At 39.1% G+C, this 18,656-nt stretch overlaps 1 protein-coding gene across 1 annotated transcript in view; it reads right to left on the bottom strand.

Annotated features, from left to right (window-relative positions):
* SORCS3 (sortilin related VPS10 domain containing receptor 3) overlaps window positions 1-18,656 on the bottom strand; it is a 564,865-nt gene that overhangs the window by 251,878 nt on the left and 294,331 nt on the right. Inside the window, exon 6 of the mRNA XM_077748455.1 lies at window positions 12,553-12,711. Within this exon, the coding sequence (XP_077604581.1) occupies window positions 12,553-12,711 (159 nt within the window). The remainder of the gene's footprint in view (window positions 1-12,552; window positions 12,712-18,656) is intronic.

Genomic DNA, 18,656 nt, shown 5'->3' with positions numbered 1-18,656 from the left:
AATATAAATATAATTTATAGAATTTGTAGAATATAAATTATATTTTCTGGCATTCTGAAATTTGAAATCAGTCTCAGGGGTTAAAAATCAAGGTAGCCACATGACTACAATTCCTTTCAGAGGCTCCAGGGGAAAACCCTTTTCCTTGTCTTTTCCAGCTTCTAGAGGCCACCTGCATTCCCTGTGCTCATGATGCCGTCTTCAAAGAGCATCATTCCAACTTCTATTTCCATTGTCATAGTTCTTTGACTCTTCTTTTCTTCCGCTCCCTTATAAGAACCCATGTGATTTTACTGGGCTCCCTTGAGTAATCCAGGATATTCTCTCCATCTCAGGATCTTCAGCTGAATTGCATCTACCCAGTCTCTCTTACCCAGTAGGAAAGCATATTCAGAGGTTCTGGGGATTCAGAGGTAGACATCTTTGAGGGGGGGGGCATCATTTAGCTTAGAAGAGTGAAGAAAACCAGACAGTGGCATGACCCAGGAGAGACAGGGACACAGAAATGTTGAAAGAGTTTTGCCAAGTGAAAAGCTATGAGCTTGACCCCTGTCCTTGACACCATAATTCTTCAGCTATGTTGTCACCAACTAATCACAAAATGCTTGGCACAGTTGGTTACAGTTCCCCCAGAAGCAGTCACTGACACAAGACTTAAGTAGTTTACTTGGAAGATGGTATAGGAATAGAGAAGCGACCCAAGCAATAGAAGGCACTTAATATACAGTATATTATAAAGCCAGCTAACACTATGGGCAACTACAACTTAACTACAATGGGAAATTCTGGGGGAAAAGAGTGTATACATGTCTCAGAGTTGTCCCACAGAAGTGAGGGAAGCAGAGTATTTAGATAGCAAATTCTTTTGGTGACTGGCTGCTCCAACATGTTACCTCCCTGGCACTTCTACTGGGTACTGTGCAGAGGAATAGGGTAGCTTCTAGAGGGTGTGGAGACTGCTTTCCAGCAACAAAATGAAAATCCTAGCCATCAGAAGTCAGCAGGAGCACACTACAGTGGAAATACCAAATGCATATGGACAGGACGTCACCAGTGTCTGTTAAAATTAGATTTCTCATGGAAACCAGTGACATGGCTGAGGTTTGCATCCTCACTGATGTGGGGTTGAAACAGTCCATAAACATGAGGTAACAGCTGACATCTGGAATACACAGAGAATAAACATCAACAGCACAGTGGCTTCTGTGCTTGTCATATATTTTATGCTTCCAGATCCGCCATTATTGCAACTCACTCTGTCAACTTCTACACAAAAACAAGCCTCGAACTCTTTGCTATCTGGCTCCAGCTCAGGACTTCTATAGAGTCCCTGTTTCTAGCATTTCCCTGGCCTGGAGCCAGTTTCCCCCTCCTCCCCCACTCCCACCACATTTGGCTTAGACAGAACATCAATCTGCACCACCACACATCTCTATTGCTCTTTTGAGCAGATGAAAATATATTGGATAGAGTTTCTCTCCACCTACTACTTCCTCCCTTGATTAAAAAAGAAATGACAAAAAGAAAAGTCTCCAACTGTTATTTGCTCCTTCCATTTCACTCTTAGTCCTCAGCCCTTCTTCTCCATCCCCAGCCAGACGTCAGGTACTTCCAGGGTTCCACAGCCACATGCATGAGGATGACATGCATGTGGGTACTTTGAAGTTAAGAAGTCAGTGTTCTAGAATTTAATTTTCTCCTCTCACATTAAACCTGCCATTCTTCGCATAATCGGAGTGATAAATGCAGAGTCAGACCTCATCTTCCTGACATTAATACCGATCAGGACTTCAAATGCAAACAATTGTGACATTCGACTTTATAAAAATTACCAAGTGCACCAACTCTGCTTAATTAAACCATTTAAAAGTTGCTTTTGTTACATTTAATGAATGATATATTATACTGCAATGAAACATGCAGCAATACAAATACTTCACAATGCTTCCAATTAAGACTCACTTCACTTATGCCAATTGACAACACAAGTGTTCCACACTTCATTCAGTTTGTGCATTTTAAATGAACTGGTTAGTGAGAAGGGTGCTTCTGTGCTAATGAGTTTTGTAATCAAGGCATCTATTTTAATTTCAAATTGGCTAGATTGGGGGAAATTGCTAGACTAAATGACTGGTACTAATTAGGATTATAAAAATATTCATCATGCCATGGAATTAACATGGGGGTCTGATTTTCCTACATTTGCATATTGCTTGAGTTTTGGGGAAAAAAATCTTGACAAATTGTCTTCTCTTTAGTAAATTGAACAAACACTATATCTGTTTTAGCCCTTCTTTTCATTTAAAGCATAATACATATTCATGATTTGTAAATGAAGTTAAATGATTTCAACTTCTATCTTCATTACCATATTAAAGATGTTGTCTTCATAAACTTCCTTAAAAAACTTCAAATCATAGTATTACCTACTTAAATGGCAAACTCTTTTGTTTAATCTACATATTAACCCACATGTTGAAACAAATTAATAGGAAAAGTGAGCAAAAATGGACAAAACCTGAAAAAAACACTACTGCCTTGTTTATTTTCTGCTCGAGGCAAATTAATTAGTCCTATGGCCTAACATCAGTAGGCTGTTTGATGGCTTCCGGCCTCCAGATCTCATCCTGGAAAGTGCCATCAGCTGAGGGATGTGACAGAGGAACCACTGGATGCATCCAAAGGTCTGGTTTTGGCATGGCCGATTTTGTCATCTCATTATGCTGGGGGCTGGGATTCAGTATGAAGTTGCCCATATGAATTTCTGCCCAGATGTGGCAGTAAGTCTGTCTATCCTCTAGGGAGAGTGAGGTGTGGTGGTGGCTTATAGTGGGAGATCTCAGAAAGGCCTAGAATAGAGAGTAAACTAGGCTTCTCACTAGCTCTGTGACCATGAGCAAATTAACATTGCTTGTTCTTAAGAGACATATGTTCACTTGTAACTTGGAAATAACACTATCCACCTTGCAGACACTCCTATGAGAATCCAATATAATAATGTACATAAAAGCACCTGTCACTGCCCATACATAGAAGATATTTAAAGGCATATTATCTCCATTTCTGAGAAGAACCTATATGTCCAATATTGAATAACACAGCATGGCCATGTAAGAGTTACTCAACACAAACCTTAATTCACTGCATAAGTCTACACCCCTTCACTCCAGAGTATTTGTTTCCATTACAGCTGTCAAATTAAATAACCAAATACTAATTCAGTTTTCGAGTATAGTCACAAAATTCGTCTGAAAAACTACCAGAATAAATCACTTCCTTAACATCTATCTATAGTGGATGCTTCTAAATAATAAGACTATATCTATCACTGAGTTGTAAATAATATAGATTGAGATTATATCCAACAAGAGTATACTTTTTGTTAGGAGAAAAAACATAATTTCTAGAGCTTCAGTTTAAAAAGGACCAGAGTAAAAAACAAAGCTGAAGAGAAATCTTAGACTTAATGTACTCCTAGTTCAGGGAAATTTTCTTCTACACCACTGTGCCTTTTGAAAAGGTATTTAAGTAATGATTTGAAATATTTTATCTAAAATGACCATATTCTGGGGCGCCTGGGTGGCTTAGTCGGTTAAGCGTCCGACTTTCGCTTAGGTCATGATCTCGCGGTTCGTGGGTTCGAGCCCCGCGACGGGCTCTGTGCTGACTGCCAGCTCGGAGCCTGGAGCCTGTTTCAGTCTGTGACTCCCTCTCTCTCTGATCCTCCCCTGCTCACGCTGTCTCTCTCTCTCTCTCTCTCTCTCTCCTAGAAATAAATAAAAAAAATAAAAAAAAATAAAAAAAAAATAAAATAAAATGACCATATTCACACCTAAAATGTTTAAGAGCACTGCCTCGTAACTAGGACTGAACATAAGCTATTTAAGGTAGATTACTTTTCAGATTTTTGTAAATTATAAAAGTAATCTAATGAAATAATGGAAAATTTAGGGAAAAAAAACAGTACAGAAAAAAAACCCAAAATAGGATTCCATCATCTTGAGAGACCCCAGGAAATATTTGGGAAAATTTCCTTCCTTCCTTCCTTTAAAAATTTTTCTCCTTCATTCCCTCTTAGCTTCCTTTCTCCCTCTCTTTATTTTATCTTTTGCCTATCTGTACTCAAATAATATGACTTTACTTAACATTTCTTATGCATATATATACATATATATACACAGTAGTAATATGAAATATAGATGCATTAAATAGGAATGAATGTGTATCCATGCTGCTACATGGTCATCAGAACCACCATTTGGATGGCTGCATAATATTCTGTCAAATGTATGGCCCATGGTATAAAATCTCTCAATGTTGGCCATTGAGTAAGTTTCTATGCAGCTTTCCCCATTATGAATGACTTTGAGAAATGATCATACCTAAAGCTTTGTGGTACTTAGTGTTATTCTCTTGGTACAGTCTCAGAATGGGAATAAGTGAATCACTGGATTAAAATTATGAATACGTGTACATCTTCTGACACACATTGCCAAGATGTCTTCCCAGAAAGCAAACTCATTAGCATGACCATCAATACTATGTCGGAGTATGGGTTTCACCATAATTTTGCCAACACAGGGTATTCTCCTTAGGGCATACAAAGGAACACATTTTAAAAATTGAAACCTGTGAAATTAATTGTAAATGGGCATTTTTTGAAAGTTTCCTTACAAATGCTCTGGATGAACCAAGCTTATTCAATATCAATGAACTCTGGATTAAAGTTTACATTTTTAAAATTCCCCTTCTCTGTCATTTCCCTCACCTGCTATGGTCTAACTTTCTTTCCAAGGAATTTATCTGTGTCTATTCCTTCACCATCTTATCCAGAAATCATCTGCATGACATTAAAAACAACCCTGACTGAGGGTGGCCCCAATGGGGGTGGAACATAATGATTGTACAGTGCACAAGCGGGATTCTGGAAAGCCAGTCATGTGCTTCTGAATCAGAGTGCTGGTTTCATAGGTGAATTCAGTTTATGAAAATTCATCAAACTCATGAGATGTGCACTTTCCTATGTATACACTATACCTTGAGTGAAAAGGATTAAAGACTGATTTTGACCTTATTTTTTAAAATTTTTTAATGTTTATCTATTTTTGAGACAGAGAGACAGAGTGTGAGCAGGTGAAAGGCAGAGAGAAAGGGAGACACAGAATCCAAAGCAGGGTCCAGGCTCTCAGCTGTCAGCACAGAGCCCAACCTGGGGCCTGAACTCACGAACCGCGAGATTATGACCTGAGCTGAAATTTGACGTTTAACTGACCGAGCCACTCAGGCACCCTAAGACTAACACTGACTTTAAAAGGCCAGGTGCATACACAAAAATAAACTCAAAATGGATGAAAGACCTATATGTAAGACAGAAAGCCATCAAAATCCTAGAGGAGAAAGCAGGCAAAAACCTTTTTGACCTCAGCCGGAGAAACCTCTTAACATGTCTCTGGAGGCAAGGGAAATAAAAGCAAAAAGGAACCACTGGGACCTCATCAAAATAAAAAGCTTCTGCACAGTGAAGGAAACAAACAGCAAAACTAAAAGGCAACTGACAGAAAAGGAAAAGATATTTACAAACGACATATCAGATAAAGGCTTAGCATCCAAATTCTATAAAGAACTTATCAAACATAACACCCTAAAAACAAATAATCCAGTGAAGACATGGGCAAAAGACATGAATAGACATTTTTCCAAAGAAGACATCCAGATGGCCAACTGATACATGAAAAAATGCTCAACATCACTCTTCATCAGGGAGATAGAAATCAAAACCACAATGAGATACCACCTCACACCTGTCAGAATGGCCAAAATTAACAACTCAGGTAACAATGGATGTTGGTGAGGATGTGGAGAAAGAGGATCTCTTTTGCACTGCTGGAGGGAATGCAAACTGGTGCAGCCACTTTGGAAAACAGTATGGAAGTACCTCAAAAAATTAAACATAGAACTACCCTATGACCCAGCGATTACACTACCACATATTTACCCAAGGGATACAGCTGTGCTGTTTCAAAGGGGCGCGTGAACCCCGATGTTTATAACAGCACTATTGACAATAGCCAAAGTATGGAAAGAGCCCATATGTCCATCGACAGATGAAGGGATAAAGAAAATATGGTATATACATAAATATATATATATATATATATATACACACACACAATGGAGTATTACTTGACAATCAAAAATAATGAAATCTTGCCATTTGCAACTCTGTGAAAGGAAGTGAAGGGTATTATGCTAAGTGAAACTAGCCAGTCAGAAAAAGACAAATACCATATGACTTCACCCATATGAGGCGTTTAAGATACTANTCTCTCTCTCCTAGAAATAAATAAAACATTAAAAAAGATTAAAAAAAAAAGATACTAAACAGATGAACATAAGGGAAGGGAAGCAAAAAGAATATAAAAACAGGGAGGGGGTCAAAACATAAGAGACTCTTAATTATAGAGAACAAACAGTGGATTGCTAGAGGGATTGTGGGAAGGGGGATGGGCTAAATGGGTAAGGGGCATTAAGGAATCTACTCCTGAAATCAATTGTTGTACTATATGCTAAGTTGGGTGTAAATCAAACAATAAATAAATTTTAAAAAATAATAATAATAAATAAATAAAAGGCCAGGTACTATCATACCAGTATGACTGGTCAAGATGGCAGCAGAGAATGGAAGCAGGATAGAAGGTATGGTCAGGTCAGGTAGACAAGTTCCTAAGTCTAGAGAGACTTGCCAAGGAAGGGACAAGCTGAAGAATTCCTGAGTCAAGCTGGAATACTAGAAGCCTCAGGTCAGAATTAGGCACAGGGTCAGAGTTAGGGATGCTAGGCAGCAGTGTGAACACAAAGGATCAGCACGTGCATGAAGACATGGTCACTCCATACAGGAAAGGTGTAGAGGAATGCAGAGAAGCCTGTGGGCTGTTCCACCTCCTTCCCACCTGTGGCTGCAGTCACCTCCTTTGCCAAAATACTGTCTTGGCTGAATTTCTACCATGAGAGCAGAATTGCTTTGGGAAGATGTTGGGAAAAGGTCCCTGAGTACCCTACTTAATGCTTATATATGCTGCATCTTCCATTAATTATTTTGGCAAATGTTCATGTCCTTTTACCTGACAGAAATGTGCCAGCTTACCAAAATGGACACCTAGAATGTAGAGGCCAAGCACAGAAATTCTGGAACTTGATACAGAAAAGCAGGTTTGGGAAGACCAAGGTCATGAGATTCATAATTTTATGAATATTGTTCCTTTGAGCTAAGATTCTCATGAGCAAAGCTGCCATGGGTAGAGATTTTTACCACATGACCCTCACCAAATGCAAGCTAATATTGTACACTCAACCAGTTGTGTCATTCAGAGCTCAGTTCAGGCAGATTAATGGTAGTATTAACAGTTCTGAATGAACTATTCAGAATGGTAGTTCTGAAGAACACACAGGTTGCTCCACCTTCTTAATAAAAAAAAGGGGGGGCCATTCTTGGTCCACGGTTTCTGTTTTCACCTACATGAAAGTGACCTCATGGAAGCTGGTGTTTCTATGGTGATGGAGACAGCACATCCCCACTATACCTACAAGATATCTTGAAGAGCACGGTCAGCTTGCCATAGGTGAGAGGAGCTATGGATTGTTTTTCTCTTAAATGAGACACAAATGGTTTTATAGGCATGGAGGAGACCTAATGAAATTGCAATGTTTTCCCTGAAATAGAAGGTGCCCTTCAGTAGTACTTTCATTCCCTGGAGGATACGCTTCAAAACCACGGTCATCCCTAGTTAATCCCTAGAAGCTTTATCCCCACCAGGTGGGGAGATAGAAAGCCTGTTTCCGCCAAAGGCTACTGAGGAAAGTTGTCATCACCTGCTAATCCTGGAGCTCTGAATACAATTACATTTCTAATCTGAGGGTTTACAGGAGAATACAAATGAAAGGAACAGCATCATTTGTATCCAGCATTCCAGAAGTACAGGTTTAAATTTCCTTTTGAATTTTCAGGCCCTACACACACCAGATGCTCTATTTCGCCAGTGCCCTATTCGTGCAGCCCCAGAGAGAGGCCCACCAGCAAAGCCTGCGTGGAGCCACCATCACTTCTTCAACTGTGGACTCTCTTTTGCCAGTGACCATGATCAAAATTGCATCTGCTCCTTAACCAGCTTGTCAATCTGTCAGCTACTATTGAACCTGGCTGGTAGCAGGTGATCAAAAAAAAAAAAAGCTGCCCACTCTGCCCAACTACTATAATAGCCACTTTTCATTATGTGCTATGTGTGCTAGTGTTTCAGAAAGTGGTTTCTAAATTGAAATGATTGGCAATTCTAGACCAGTTCACCTCAGAAGTGTCTGAAAAACAACAACAGAGTCTGAAATCCCATGGAGCTCCTCATCTCTGGTCTCCAAAGGCAGTTGTACTTGTTAATGCTCCGTTTTGCCAAGTAGATAAATGATAATAGAGAGTTGTGTAACTCTGCCTCTCCCACAGAAAAACAGCTGTTTTCAACTCTGTGGAAAGACCCCTGAGGGTCTCTTGTGGAAGACCCCTGTGCCATGATGTGTGCATCTGTAAATACATGAGCATGTGCCCAATGAACAAACAAACAAAACCCCAATGACACCAAGTCTCTTATCAAAATGAGGAATGTTTAACAATCCAAATTTCTACAGCAATGAGAACAACATCTAACCATTCTGAGGATGACAGTGTCCTCAAAACCTGACTCAAAGTCTTTAAAAAAAAAAATCTCAGTTTTAATAATATTATTGAGCTCTCCAGCTAATCCAAAACATCACAATGTAGTTTCAGTTGACAGTGAGGACACAGCCTGGTGGAAACAAAAGAGACTCCTGCCTCTTAAATAACTGGTAAATATACAGCCCTCAAAAGACATTCTAGAGCTTTAATTTGGAGAGGAGAGGAGAGCTTTTCTTTTATTATTCCAATTTGATCAGCCATAACCTATTATGCTGGTTGTTTTTTAATCACAAAGATTCTCGTAAAGCATCTCCAAAGATTTGTATACTCAGGAAAGAATTTCTTGTCTTTAGTAAGTACTGAGTTATTTTATATTAAAATGCAAAGTGCCAGGGGAGTCTGTAGAAAAAAAGAGGAGCTGCCACAGGAATTGGGAAGCTCTTGGGATGGCCAGAATGGAAGAACTTGGTCAAAAGCTCAGGTCCAACTGAACAGGAAACAGAAATAACTCTGTTACAGCATGACACATCAAAATTCAAGAGTAGTGGCCCTCCAAAAGGTCAAGTACAAGGTGCATTTATCACTACCTCCCCACCCCTTTGCAGCTTTGGAAGTTGGGAGGCTTGGGTGATCTCCCACAACCTCACCTTGAACCAATACAGTTAGCCACGTTTCCTACTTGACTCACAACCTCCCATCCAGCATCTCAACTAACATATTGTTATGTTCATGTCTCAATTTCTAGCTACACTTTTGTTCTATCCAGAAGGTGTTTCCTTAATTTTCCAGCAGTACCTTTACCGAATGCGATCTCCCGGCAAGTCTCCTGCAGTTTTGAGGTAGCAATTTGGGAGGTAAAGCAATTGGATATTGTCCCTCTAAAATATCATTCAATTAGGTCTTTTGTAATACATACAACATAACGAGATAGCCTTACTGATTCTAAAGAAATTGCTAGTGCATTTCATCAAAGGCACAATAATGGAAACATCGATTCAATCCTCACCACAAACATCTCCCTTTGATGCTGCAGTTACCTTAATACTAACACTTTTTATTTTCTTGAGAAGAAACCAGCTGCCTCAATGCATGCACATCACAGAGGCTCCAGTCTGAAATAAGACATTTGTATATCAATCTCAAATCCCCCTTGCCTCTTCATCTGCTGCTGCATAGCATCACTCTCCTTGACTCTACACCAATAAATTATTCCAAAATATAGAAAATCTCTTCTGCACCCTGGATGACTGAGGCTGGGTGTTTTATGCCAGCTCTGCAAATGTTGCCAGGGGCATCATCTGCCTCCTCACACCATTTATTTAAAAGAATGGCAGGGTACCACTTAGAAACTTTATGGGCCTGAAGAACATTCAGCCACTTTATGCAAAAGATGTCAACAAGAAAGAGTACCTAAGGAATAATACATCCAGAAATGTGCAGCGTGATTAGGAAAATCCATCAACACCCAGTGCCACATTTCCAAATATTTTTACTAAGTGAAAAAGCAGCCACCAAGCCTGAAAGTATTTTGAATGCATTATATCCACAAGAGTACTTCATGAGCAATGCCCCAGATGTTCTCAGTGCTATGGAGATGGAGGGAAAGGATATCCCTTCTAGATGCACACAAGGCACACTGCATTTGGCTTATCAATCTTTTGGCATGAGATGTCTAATCTAGTTTGTCTCTGTATACATGAAGACAGAGTTTCAGATTTCTGAGCATCATCTAAATAAATTACTATCCAGCTTTTAACAATAGCCAAAAAATTTATTCTTTTTTTCAATATAGCTTCGACATTCCTAGCAATACTAAGCATCTAAACTCACAGACTATCTGACATTTGGCTAAGTCTTTCATACAATATCTACTTGATGCCATGAAAGAAATGTATTTGCAATGGCTTTTGTTCTGCAAATGTCATGTGGGTGTCCTTAGGGGATTGCATTAAGCACCTGGCACCCACCATGAGGCTCCATTAATGAGAGATATAAAGGTTATGTTGAAATTATTGTTTAAAGGTGCTGACATCTCTCTCTCTCTCTCTCTCTCTCTCTCTCTCACACACACACACACACACACACACACACTCATATTTACAATCACATATTTAAATATATACGGAGGAGCAACTGTTTCAGGATTTAAGAGACAACAGAAGAAGCTATTTCAATTAAAGTTAATTTGTAGATATCTCTATGCAAGACAGTGCTTATAGATCTATTTTCTTTCACTGATTGATTCCACAACATTATTACATAACAGTTTGGCATCAAGCACTGTACTTAGGTTCTGTACTAAGGAGATACAAAGAAGCATAATCTAAAGTCTCTTAAGTATAAATTGATCAGCTACAGTGGGATCATTACCAGAGCATTTATGCGCTCACCCACTAATTTGTTCACCTTACAAATATTACTGAGCACCTGTTAAGTACCAGGCACTGTGCTAGCACTGGTGGTAAATCAGTGAGTAAAACCAAACCTGGCCTTGTCCTCCTGAAGTTTATAGTCCAGTGAGGAATACAGATAATCCTAATATCACATAAATCAATGTAAAATCTCCATACTGACAGGCACTCTAAAGGTGGGTATATAGCATTATGTGAAAGAACACCAAGGAGCATTTAACTTTGTCAGAGAGCTTAGGGAAGATGTCCCGAAAAAGTGGTACTAACTAGATCTGAGATCTGACAGTGACAAAGTTGATTTCAGGGAAAAAGATTCCAGGCCCAGGAAATGGAGCCAGGGAGACAGCTGGTATAACAAACTGAAAGATGGCCATTCAAGGGAAAGTGATAACCTTGAGTCAAGACAGAGGAGGGACCAGCTAAGGAGATCTTAACAGATCCTACAGAGGACTTTGGTCTATTTCCTGTGAACAATGAGAATATGCTGAAATCCTCAGATTGACATTTGGAAAATAGATTGTTTAGGTTATAGTATAAACACACTGAAGAGGCTCTGGTCGTACTCAAATGGCAGATATAACCCATGTTTAAATGGTGGTGGTAATAGAAGTCCATGGAATTAAGAGATAGAGATAAGAATGACAGATTACAGATGTTAAGTTTGTGACAAGGAAGTATTAAGGATATCTCCTAGGGTTCTATCTTTTGCAAATGAACAGATACAATTAGGGAACACTGGAAGAGAACCAGCTATGTTGGAAGGAAAGCAGAAGTTCATTTTTGGAATATGTTGAATCAAGAGGCATTTAAGACACTTAAGAGCCAAGGTCAAGTACACAGCTGGATAAATGGATCTTGAGCTTGAAGAAGGATTTATGGGGTCGTTATATCTTGAAGGTACCTCTAGAAAATAACAAAATGGATATGTTTGGGACTTCCCTTCCTTTGCTAAACTACAACCAATGGTATATTCAAATTCTACCAAATCAGTACTGCATGGTATGCTAGAATATGCCCTAGACTTGGAATCTGACAATATGCATTTGAGCTCTGGCTCTTCCAATGACTAGCTCCATAGGCTTGAACAAAGACCTTAGCCCTTCTGCACCTTTGTTTACCATAGTCACTAGCAAATTATTATGAGTGCACATTTCCTACTTGCTTCACAGGGTTGTTTTAAAGGTCAAACAAGTAAAATTATAGAGAAAATCATCTTCCGCCTACAAAATGATCAACAGCACTGCCAATAAGCAAAATGTACCTGCCTGCATATTTTGATACTGAAGAGTAGAAAAGAAAGCTCGTTGCTGCAGACAAAATCAACTGGGTTGAATGATGAAATGTCATTGAATCCCTCCAAAATTTGGACTGAGTAAGCAAGCATTCCTCCCAGGGTGGTACCTGGGTGACAAGATGCAAATAAAAACAGTGTTTGTTCACCTTTTGATCCAGACTGTAGGCCAGCACCCAGTCTTCCTGCTTGGGATGGAAGAGCAGGCTCTGGATGTAGAAGGTGAGTCGGTACTTCTGATAGGTGGCCCCCTCATCTGAGCTGATCAATAAACTGCTCTCCATTTCAGGATCACTAAGAAGCATGATCTAAAGAAAGGAGAGGGAAGAAAATACAGATAGAGTTAGTGTAGGAGAATAAATACAAGAAATTAAAGCATAAATATAAAGTCATCTATACTTGTATATCACAGCACAGGAAGGGGCATGTGGGTCTCTCTATGAAATATTGGCATTTTATCCCTGATTTAGTCCTTCATTGCTGAATGGAGCTGGAATATTGTGCATGGTTAGGTCTGCATACAAATGAGGCTTCATTTTGTGATGTCCATCTTATAAGCATTTTCATTTTTGATGTCCAGCCTTTAAGTAATGGAGCATATTCTTATGGTCTTCTGTCCCCTGACCTTAAGACCATCACATATGGTCTTTCTATCTCTCCCTCCCTCAATTCTTGTCACTTTTCATCACACTATTGTTCTTACTGCCCTTTAGTCATGAAAAGGATCCTCCTATTATCCCATTGTTTGTTTTGTTCTTTCTGAATGAATTGTTTTAGCGATTTAATGGACTTAAGTGGTCTTAAGGATCCCTATGTTCTAGATATTTTCCAAAGCACCTATCGCCAAAGGCCCTTGGGGCAAAGACTGCTGCTCCAGAAAGTGTTTTCATCCCCTAGCTGGATGGACAGAATGGTGTAGACTAAACAGACTTTGGCATCAGAAAGGGCAGATTCAAACTCAACACTTCTCTATTCGTAATGGCTCACCTTGGAAACCTACTTAACTCTAGAGGCCTCAGTTTCCACAATAATAATTGAGTATCATGATAACCCAAAAGGATTTGAACGCTTGGCACAACACATAGTCTTGACAAGTGACAGCTATAATTATTATTTACTTTCAGAAGGTATGTAAAAGCTCCCTCCAATCAGTGAAGTTTGACTTCTACTTGCAGTACCTCAGTGACATTGACCTCACTACACGTGTGACTGACTTTCTAGTATTTAATCCAACAGAAATTTAGATACTCAGACCTTTTCTGTAGTTGAACTCCTAACAGTCTTTGATACCCACAACAATTCCATCCTCCCTGAAGCATTCTCTTCCAGGGGCTTCCATACCTCATACTCATCTAGTCTTCATTTTCATCTGTTTTGAATACTCAACTTTCTCTGATCTCTTTATAATATGACCACTCCTCAACCCTCAATTGAGGATTTTTATTCAACACACTGTTCCACAGGACTTGTTCCAAGCTTTTTTTGTTTTTATTACCATATTTCTGGGGACAAATCATAAATTAAACCTCAACCTAAAGTCTCCTCTAGTCTCAGCCTCACCTTCCTGGCAGATTCTTCTATCTGAATGTCCACAAACACCTCAAATTCAATATGCCCCACAATGTACCTCATTCCAGCCCTACCCATCTCCCACTGTTTCCTGTCTGGCTCAGTTAATGTTCCTACCAATGATTCAGTATAAAGCCAAAAACCCAAGATTCATCTTTGACTCTGCTTTTCCACTCGCCTTCTAAAATTTACTTGTATTTGAGCTCTGTATATTTTACCTACTAATTAACTATAAAATCAGATCCACACTCTCTCTGCCCATTATAACTGCCTTAGCCCAAAATGTAATAGTCTCTACACTGAATTACTGTAAGACCTTCTAGCCAACCTCACTGATGTCACGTTGCCCTGCCCCCCACATTCCCCTGCAATCCACTTTGCAAACTGTGAGCACAATAATTATCCCATATAATACAAATATGATTCTGACATTCCTCTACTTAAAACCATTCAGTGACTTATCACTGATCTTCTGATATATTCTAAAATCCTTAAAATAGTCTGGCAAACTCTGTTCCCTGCTTATGTCTCTGGCTTCAGCAGCAGCATAGCCCTTTTGACCTTTATTATCAGGCTACACCTAGCTTCTTTGAGTTCCTAATGTTTGCTGAATGACTGAATGTGTAAATTGGGTTTCTTCATTTGTAATGGTTTTCCTATCATTGGCTATATACTTCCACCAATTGTTAGGGCTACTTCTTACCATGGTCTGTCTGAACCAAAGGGCCTCAAGTAGAAAATAAAGCCAAAACCTATTCCCATACCTTATAAAATGAAATTATTAAATAGCAGGATTTTTAAATGCTACTCATAGTATATATTACTATTATATAGTAAGCTTTAAAACAGATTCAATCTTTTTAGCTGCTAAGATTCATAGTCCTTTTCCTCCTTTATTCCTTTACAGCTTCTAAGACAAGCTTACTTTCGTTTTCTCAAATATTTGCTTTGGCTTCATTGAAATAAGTTATTACTAGTTATCAGAAAATTTTTAGGGAATGGATGCTGCATAATATTTTTTTTTTCCATTCCTTACATGAATAACCCAGGGGAAATGATCTGAGATGGGTTTTTCATAGACAGCATAGATTCTCTGCCCTTGATGCTGTGAAGGGGGAGGGGCAACTGACAAAAACACCCCTCTCCTGCCCTTGAGGAAACCTCAGAGGACACATCTATGCTCCTCAAAAGTCTGAGAGGACAAACATTGAGGAAGAATGAGGCTTCCCTCACCATCCTGCCTTGTTCCCACCATGTGCTGATGGGCTACGTAATAGACAATGAAATCATTTTTCTCCTGGTTCAGAGAAATTAAACTGCATATTTTACACAGGTATAAAGAAGCTTCATGCCTATGATTTTAATTAGAAGATAAGGCCAACATCATAAATGGACTTTATTTTATATATCATGAGTTACTATGTACTGAATAACAGTTACCATCAAAGATCTAGTGCAGTTTATTCTCTTCTCCTAGGGCTTTCCTGGTGGGCACACACACATGTGCACACATGCATGCACACACACATCCACACACAAATGCTTCCACCTATGTGCACACATACCTGCTCAAATATACATCAATGCTATACCTGTATGGGCACACACACATACACACATTAATCCACATACAAATGCTGAATGTATGAGTGCACACACATGCTCACACATGCATCGATACTGCATATATAGGTGCACACACACACACACACAATAATCCATAAATGCTGCATCTACGTGTACACATTCACGTGCACACACATCCACTAATGAATTCATATATAAGGCATATTGACACCGTGTGGAGGTTTCAGAGAGCTTTTACTTGCAGGTGCACATTTTTATTGCAACCTTTCTCTGACATTCTCATCAGAATCCCTTTCATATACTTTGATATCACCGCCAGTGTCTGTATTCAGTCCTAGCCTCTGAGAAGAATGAGATGAAGGGTAATAGAACCCTGTATGTTCTGAATTCCAAGTCTGCTCTGGCCATGCTACCAGATACTTTATCGAAACCTCACACAAATCAAATGACACAACTATCATCAGTTGCATCCTATAGATAAGGAAACTGGGGCTCAGAGGAGGAAAGCAATTTGCCCACTGCCTCCCCTGATTGGCTCAAAAGCCACCACCTGCACCAACACTAACACGTTCCTGGACCTTGCAACAGTCAGAAGAGCAAGTCTTCATCCTTTTCTTAAGCATTTTTGAGAAAGCCACCAAAACAAACAAATAAACAAAAACGCAGCATAAAGAAAGCCTTTTTCTTCCTCTGACTCATATCCACCTCTAGTCAAGAAGCCATGAAGAATTAAACGAGTAGAAATACAAATAGGAAATATATGTCAATGGAAAGAAAGAAAGAAAGAAAGAAAGAAAGAAAGAAAGAAAGAAAGAAGGAAGAAGAAGAAAGAAGGAAGAGAGGGAAGAAGAGAAGGAGACCATAATATTAACATAAATATAATATGAGAGGCATTTGCTCTCAAGGTAAAATACGGGTACTGTATATTAATATATGACATATGTAAGGAAAATCATCCCATATCCACCCAAATTTTTACTGCTAGGCAGGGATTTCAAATGCAAATGCCTAAGAGGACAAATCAGGTAAAATAAGTGAGTGAAGCAAAAAAAAAAAAAAAAAAGACAGGGAGTGGTGAGGAATGTGCCACTTGGAAGGTGGATACCCTTCCTTAAAATATTTAAAATGAGAATTTTTTTAAAACTATACCCAAACTAAATATGTCTGCGGTCTGAATTGATGAACTAGGCATGTGATTCTTGAAGAAGTTATGATAGTTTGTTTCTACTGAAATAAAGAAATGTAAAACCCTTCCACCTTAATATTTAATTACAGGTATATAGGTATAAAATCAATGTCTGTGAGCTCTGCATTGGTGTCATTTTGACAATATGATCAGGGAAAAGCTTCTCTTGCAGATTTTTGTTTTGTTTTATTTTGCTTTTGCTTCCTTTTTGCTTTGATTCTTTATCCAGCTTGTCCCGATATAAGATCTGCAGTGTGTGTGTGTGTGTGTGTGTGTGTGTGTGTGTGTGTAATGGAAGGGGAAGAGGGTATTTGGTTTAGCAGAGTTATTAATGGTATAGGCTCTGGGGGAAGGTGATTTGAGTTTAAATCCTCAGTTTACTACTTTGTGAGTAAACATGAGGATATTACTTAATTTTTTCCAAGTCTCTCCCCTCATCTACTAAAAACACTGGAGATAGGGGCACCAAGATGGCTCAGTCAGTTAAGCATCAGACTCTTGATTTCAGCTCAGGTCATGATTTCACAGCCGTGGGATGGAGCCCTGCATTGGACTTCATGCTCAGTGGGGAGCCTACCTGGGATTCTCTCTCTCTCTCTCTCCCTCTCTCTCTCTCCCTCTCTCTTTCTCTCTCTGCCCCTCCCCCACTGCTCTCTAAATAGATAGATAGATGATAGATAGATGGATAGATAGATATTTTCTTAAGATAAAGGGAGATAATAATTGTATCTTACAATGCTGTTGAGGGGATTAAATGAGATAATGATTCAAAGAGCTTAGCACAGACCCATAACTGCTAAATAAACATTAACCTTCATCCTTAAATCACCCAGGGTAAGAGCACAACTTAAGTCAGAAGCGATGCCGAGAAGGTTGGAGACAAATTGAAGCAATTTGGGGATTATGTGACTCCCTCTTGGCTCCCATGATTCCTGAGCTTTGTGGATAAAAACGAAACGGATAGGTGGTAGGAGGGAGAGGGGAGTTGCTGTTCAGTGAATAGAGTTTCAGGTTTGCAAAATGATAAAGTTCTAAAGAGCTGCTGTACAACAACTGTGTTTACAGTTAATAGTACTGTATTGTACGATTTGAAGAGTTTGATAAGAGAGCAGATCTCACATTAGGTTTTTTTTTTTTATCACAATTAGAAAAACCACGAAAGGGTAAAAGAGAAAAAACTACATTTTACATGCGTTTTACACTGCGATAGTATCTTAAGAAAAACACACTCTATCAGCAAATATCAATGCTATCAAAATGAACACCAATCAGTAGGTAATTGTGAATTTGCTAAATTTGTGTGTGGCTTTGAATGACCGCTCTCCACTCTTCAGTGGAAAGCTCCAGTGCATGAAAGATTAAACACATCACTGCCTTAGGGGTGAAAACCTCATACAACTGGTATCTACGGACCTGACTGTTTACTGTACATGAATTGCCTGTATCTCAGACTGGAAATGGACAACCTTTAGAGTTTACCAACATTTAGAATTTATTTTTTTAGTTTGTAATGTTTTTTTTGCAGGAAATTCCTCAGGAAGTTGAATAACAGCACCCCTGATTTTAATGGGGTCTTACAAACTGCAAAGGACACAGATGGAGGTCAGGAATCAGGCAGGGGCCGTGCCTAATTAGTCACCTTATGCTTTCACAAGACTGTTAAGTTTATTTATACCTACACCAGTCAAAATTAGTATTGAAGAGGTCCCAATCCTCCCCACAAATCTTTCCAGAATATACCCTTTCCTATTGTTTTGCAAGTCTTACAATACCACTGATGAGTATGTCACTTCACTCAATTGCATCATCTCTGTTCTGTGTGCTGTCTATAAAATGGGTGAAAGCTAAAGGTTTCTCAGTCCCTCACTCTGCCAGTGAGCCCAGTAGTAAAAAGGAACAAATTGTTGTTCA

The sequence above is a fragment of the Crocuta crocuta genome, unplaced genomic scaffold, assembly GCF_008692635.1.
Source record: "Crocuta crocuta isolate KB4526 unplaced genomic scaffold, BGI_CrCroc_1.0 scaffold619, whole genome shotgun sequence".
Taxonomy (NCBI): Eukaryota; Metazoa; Chordata; class Mammalia; order Carnivora; family Hyaenidae; genus Crocuta; species Crocuta crocuta.
This window is presented reverse-complemented; position numbering and strand designations above follow the sequence as displayed.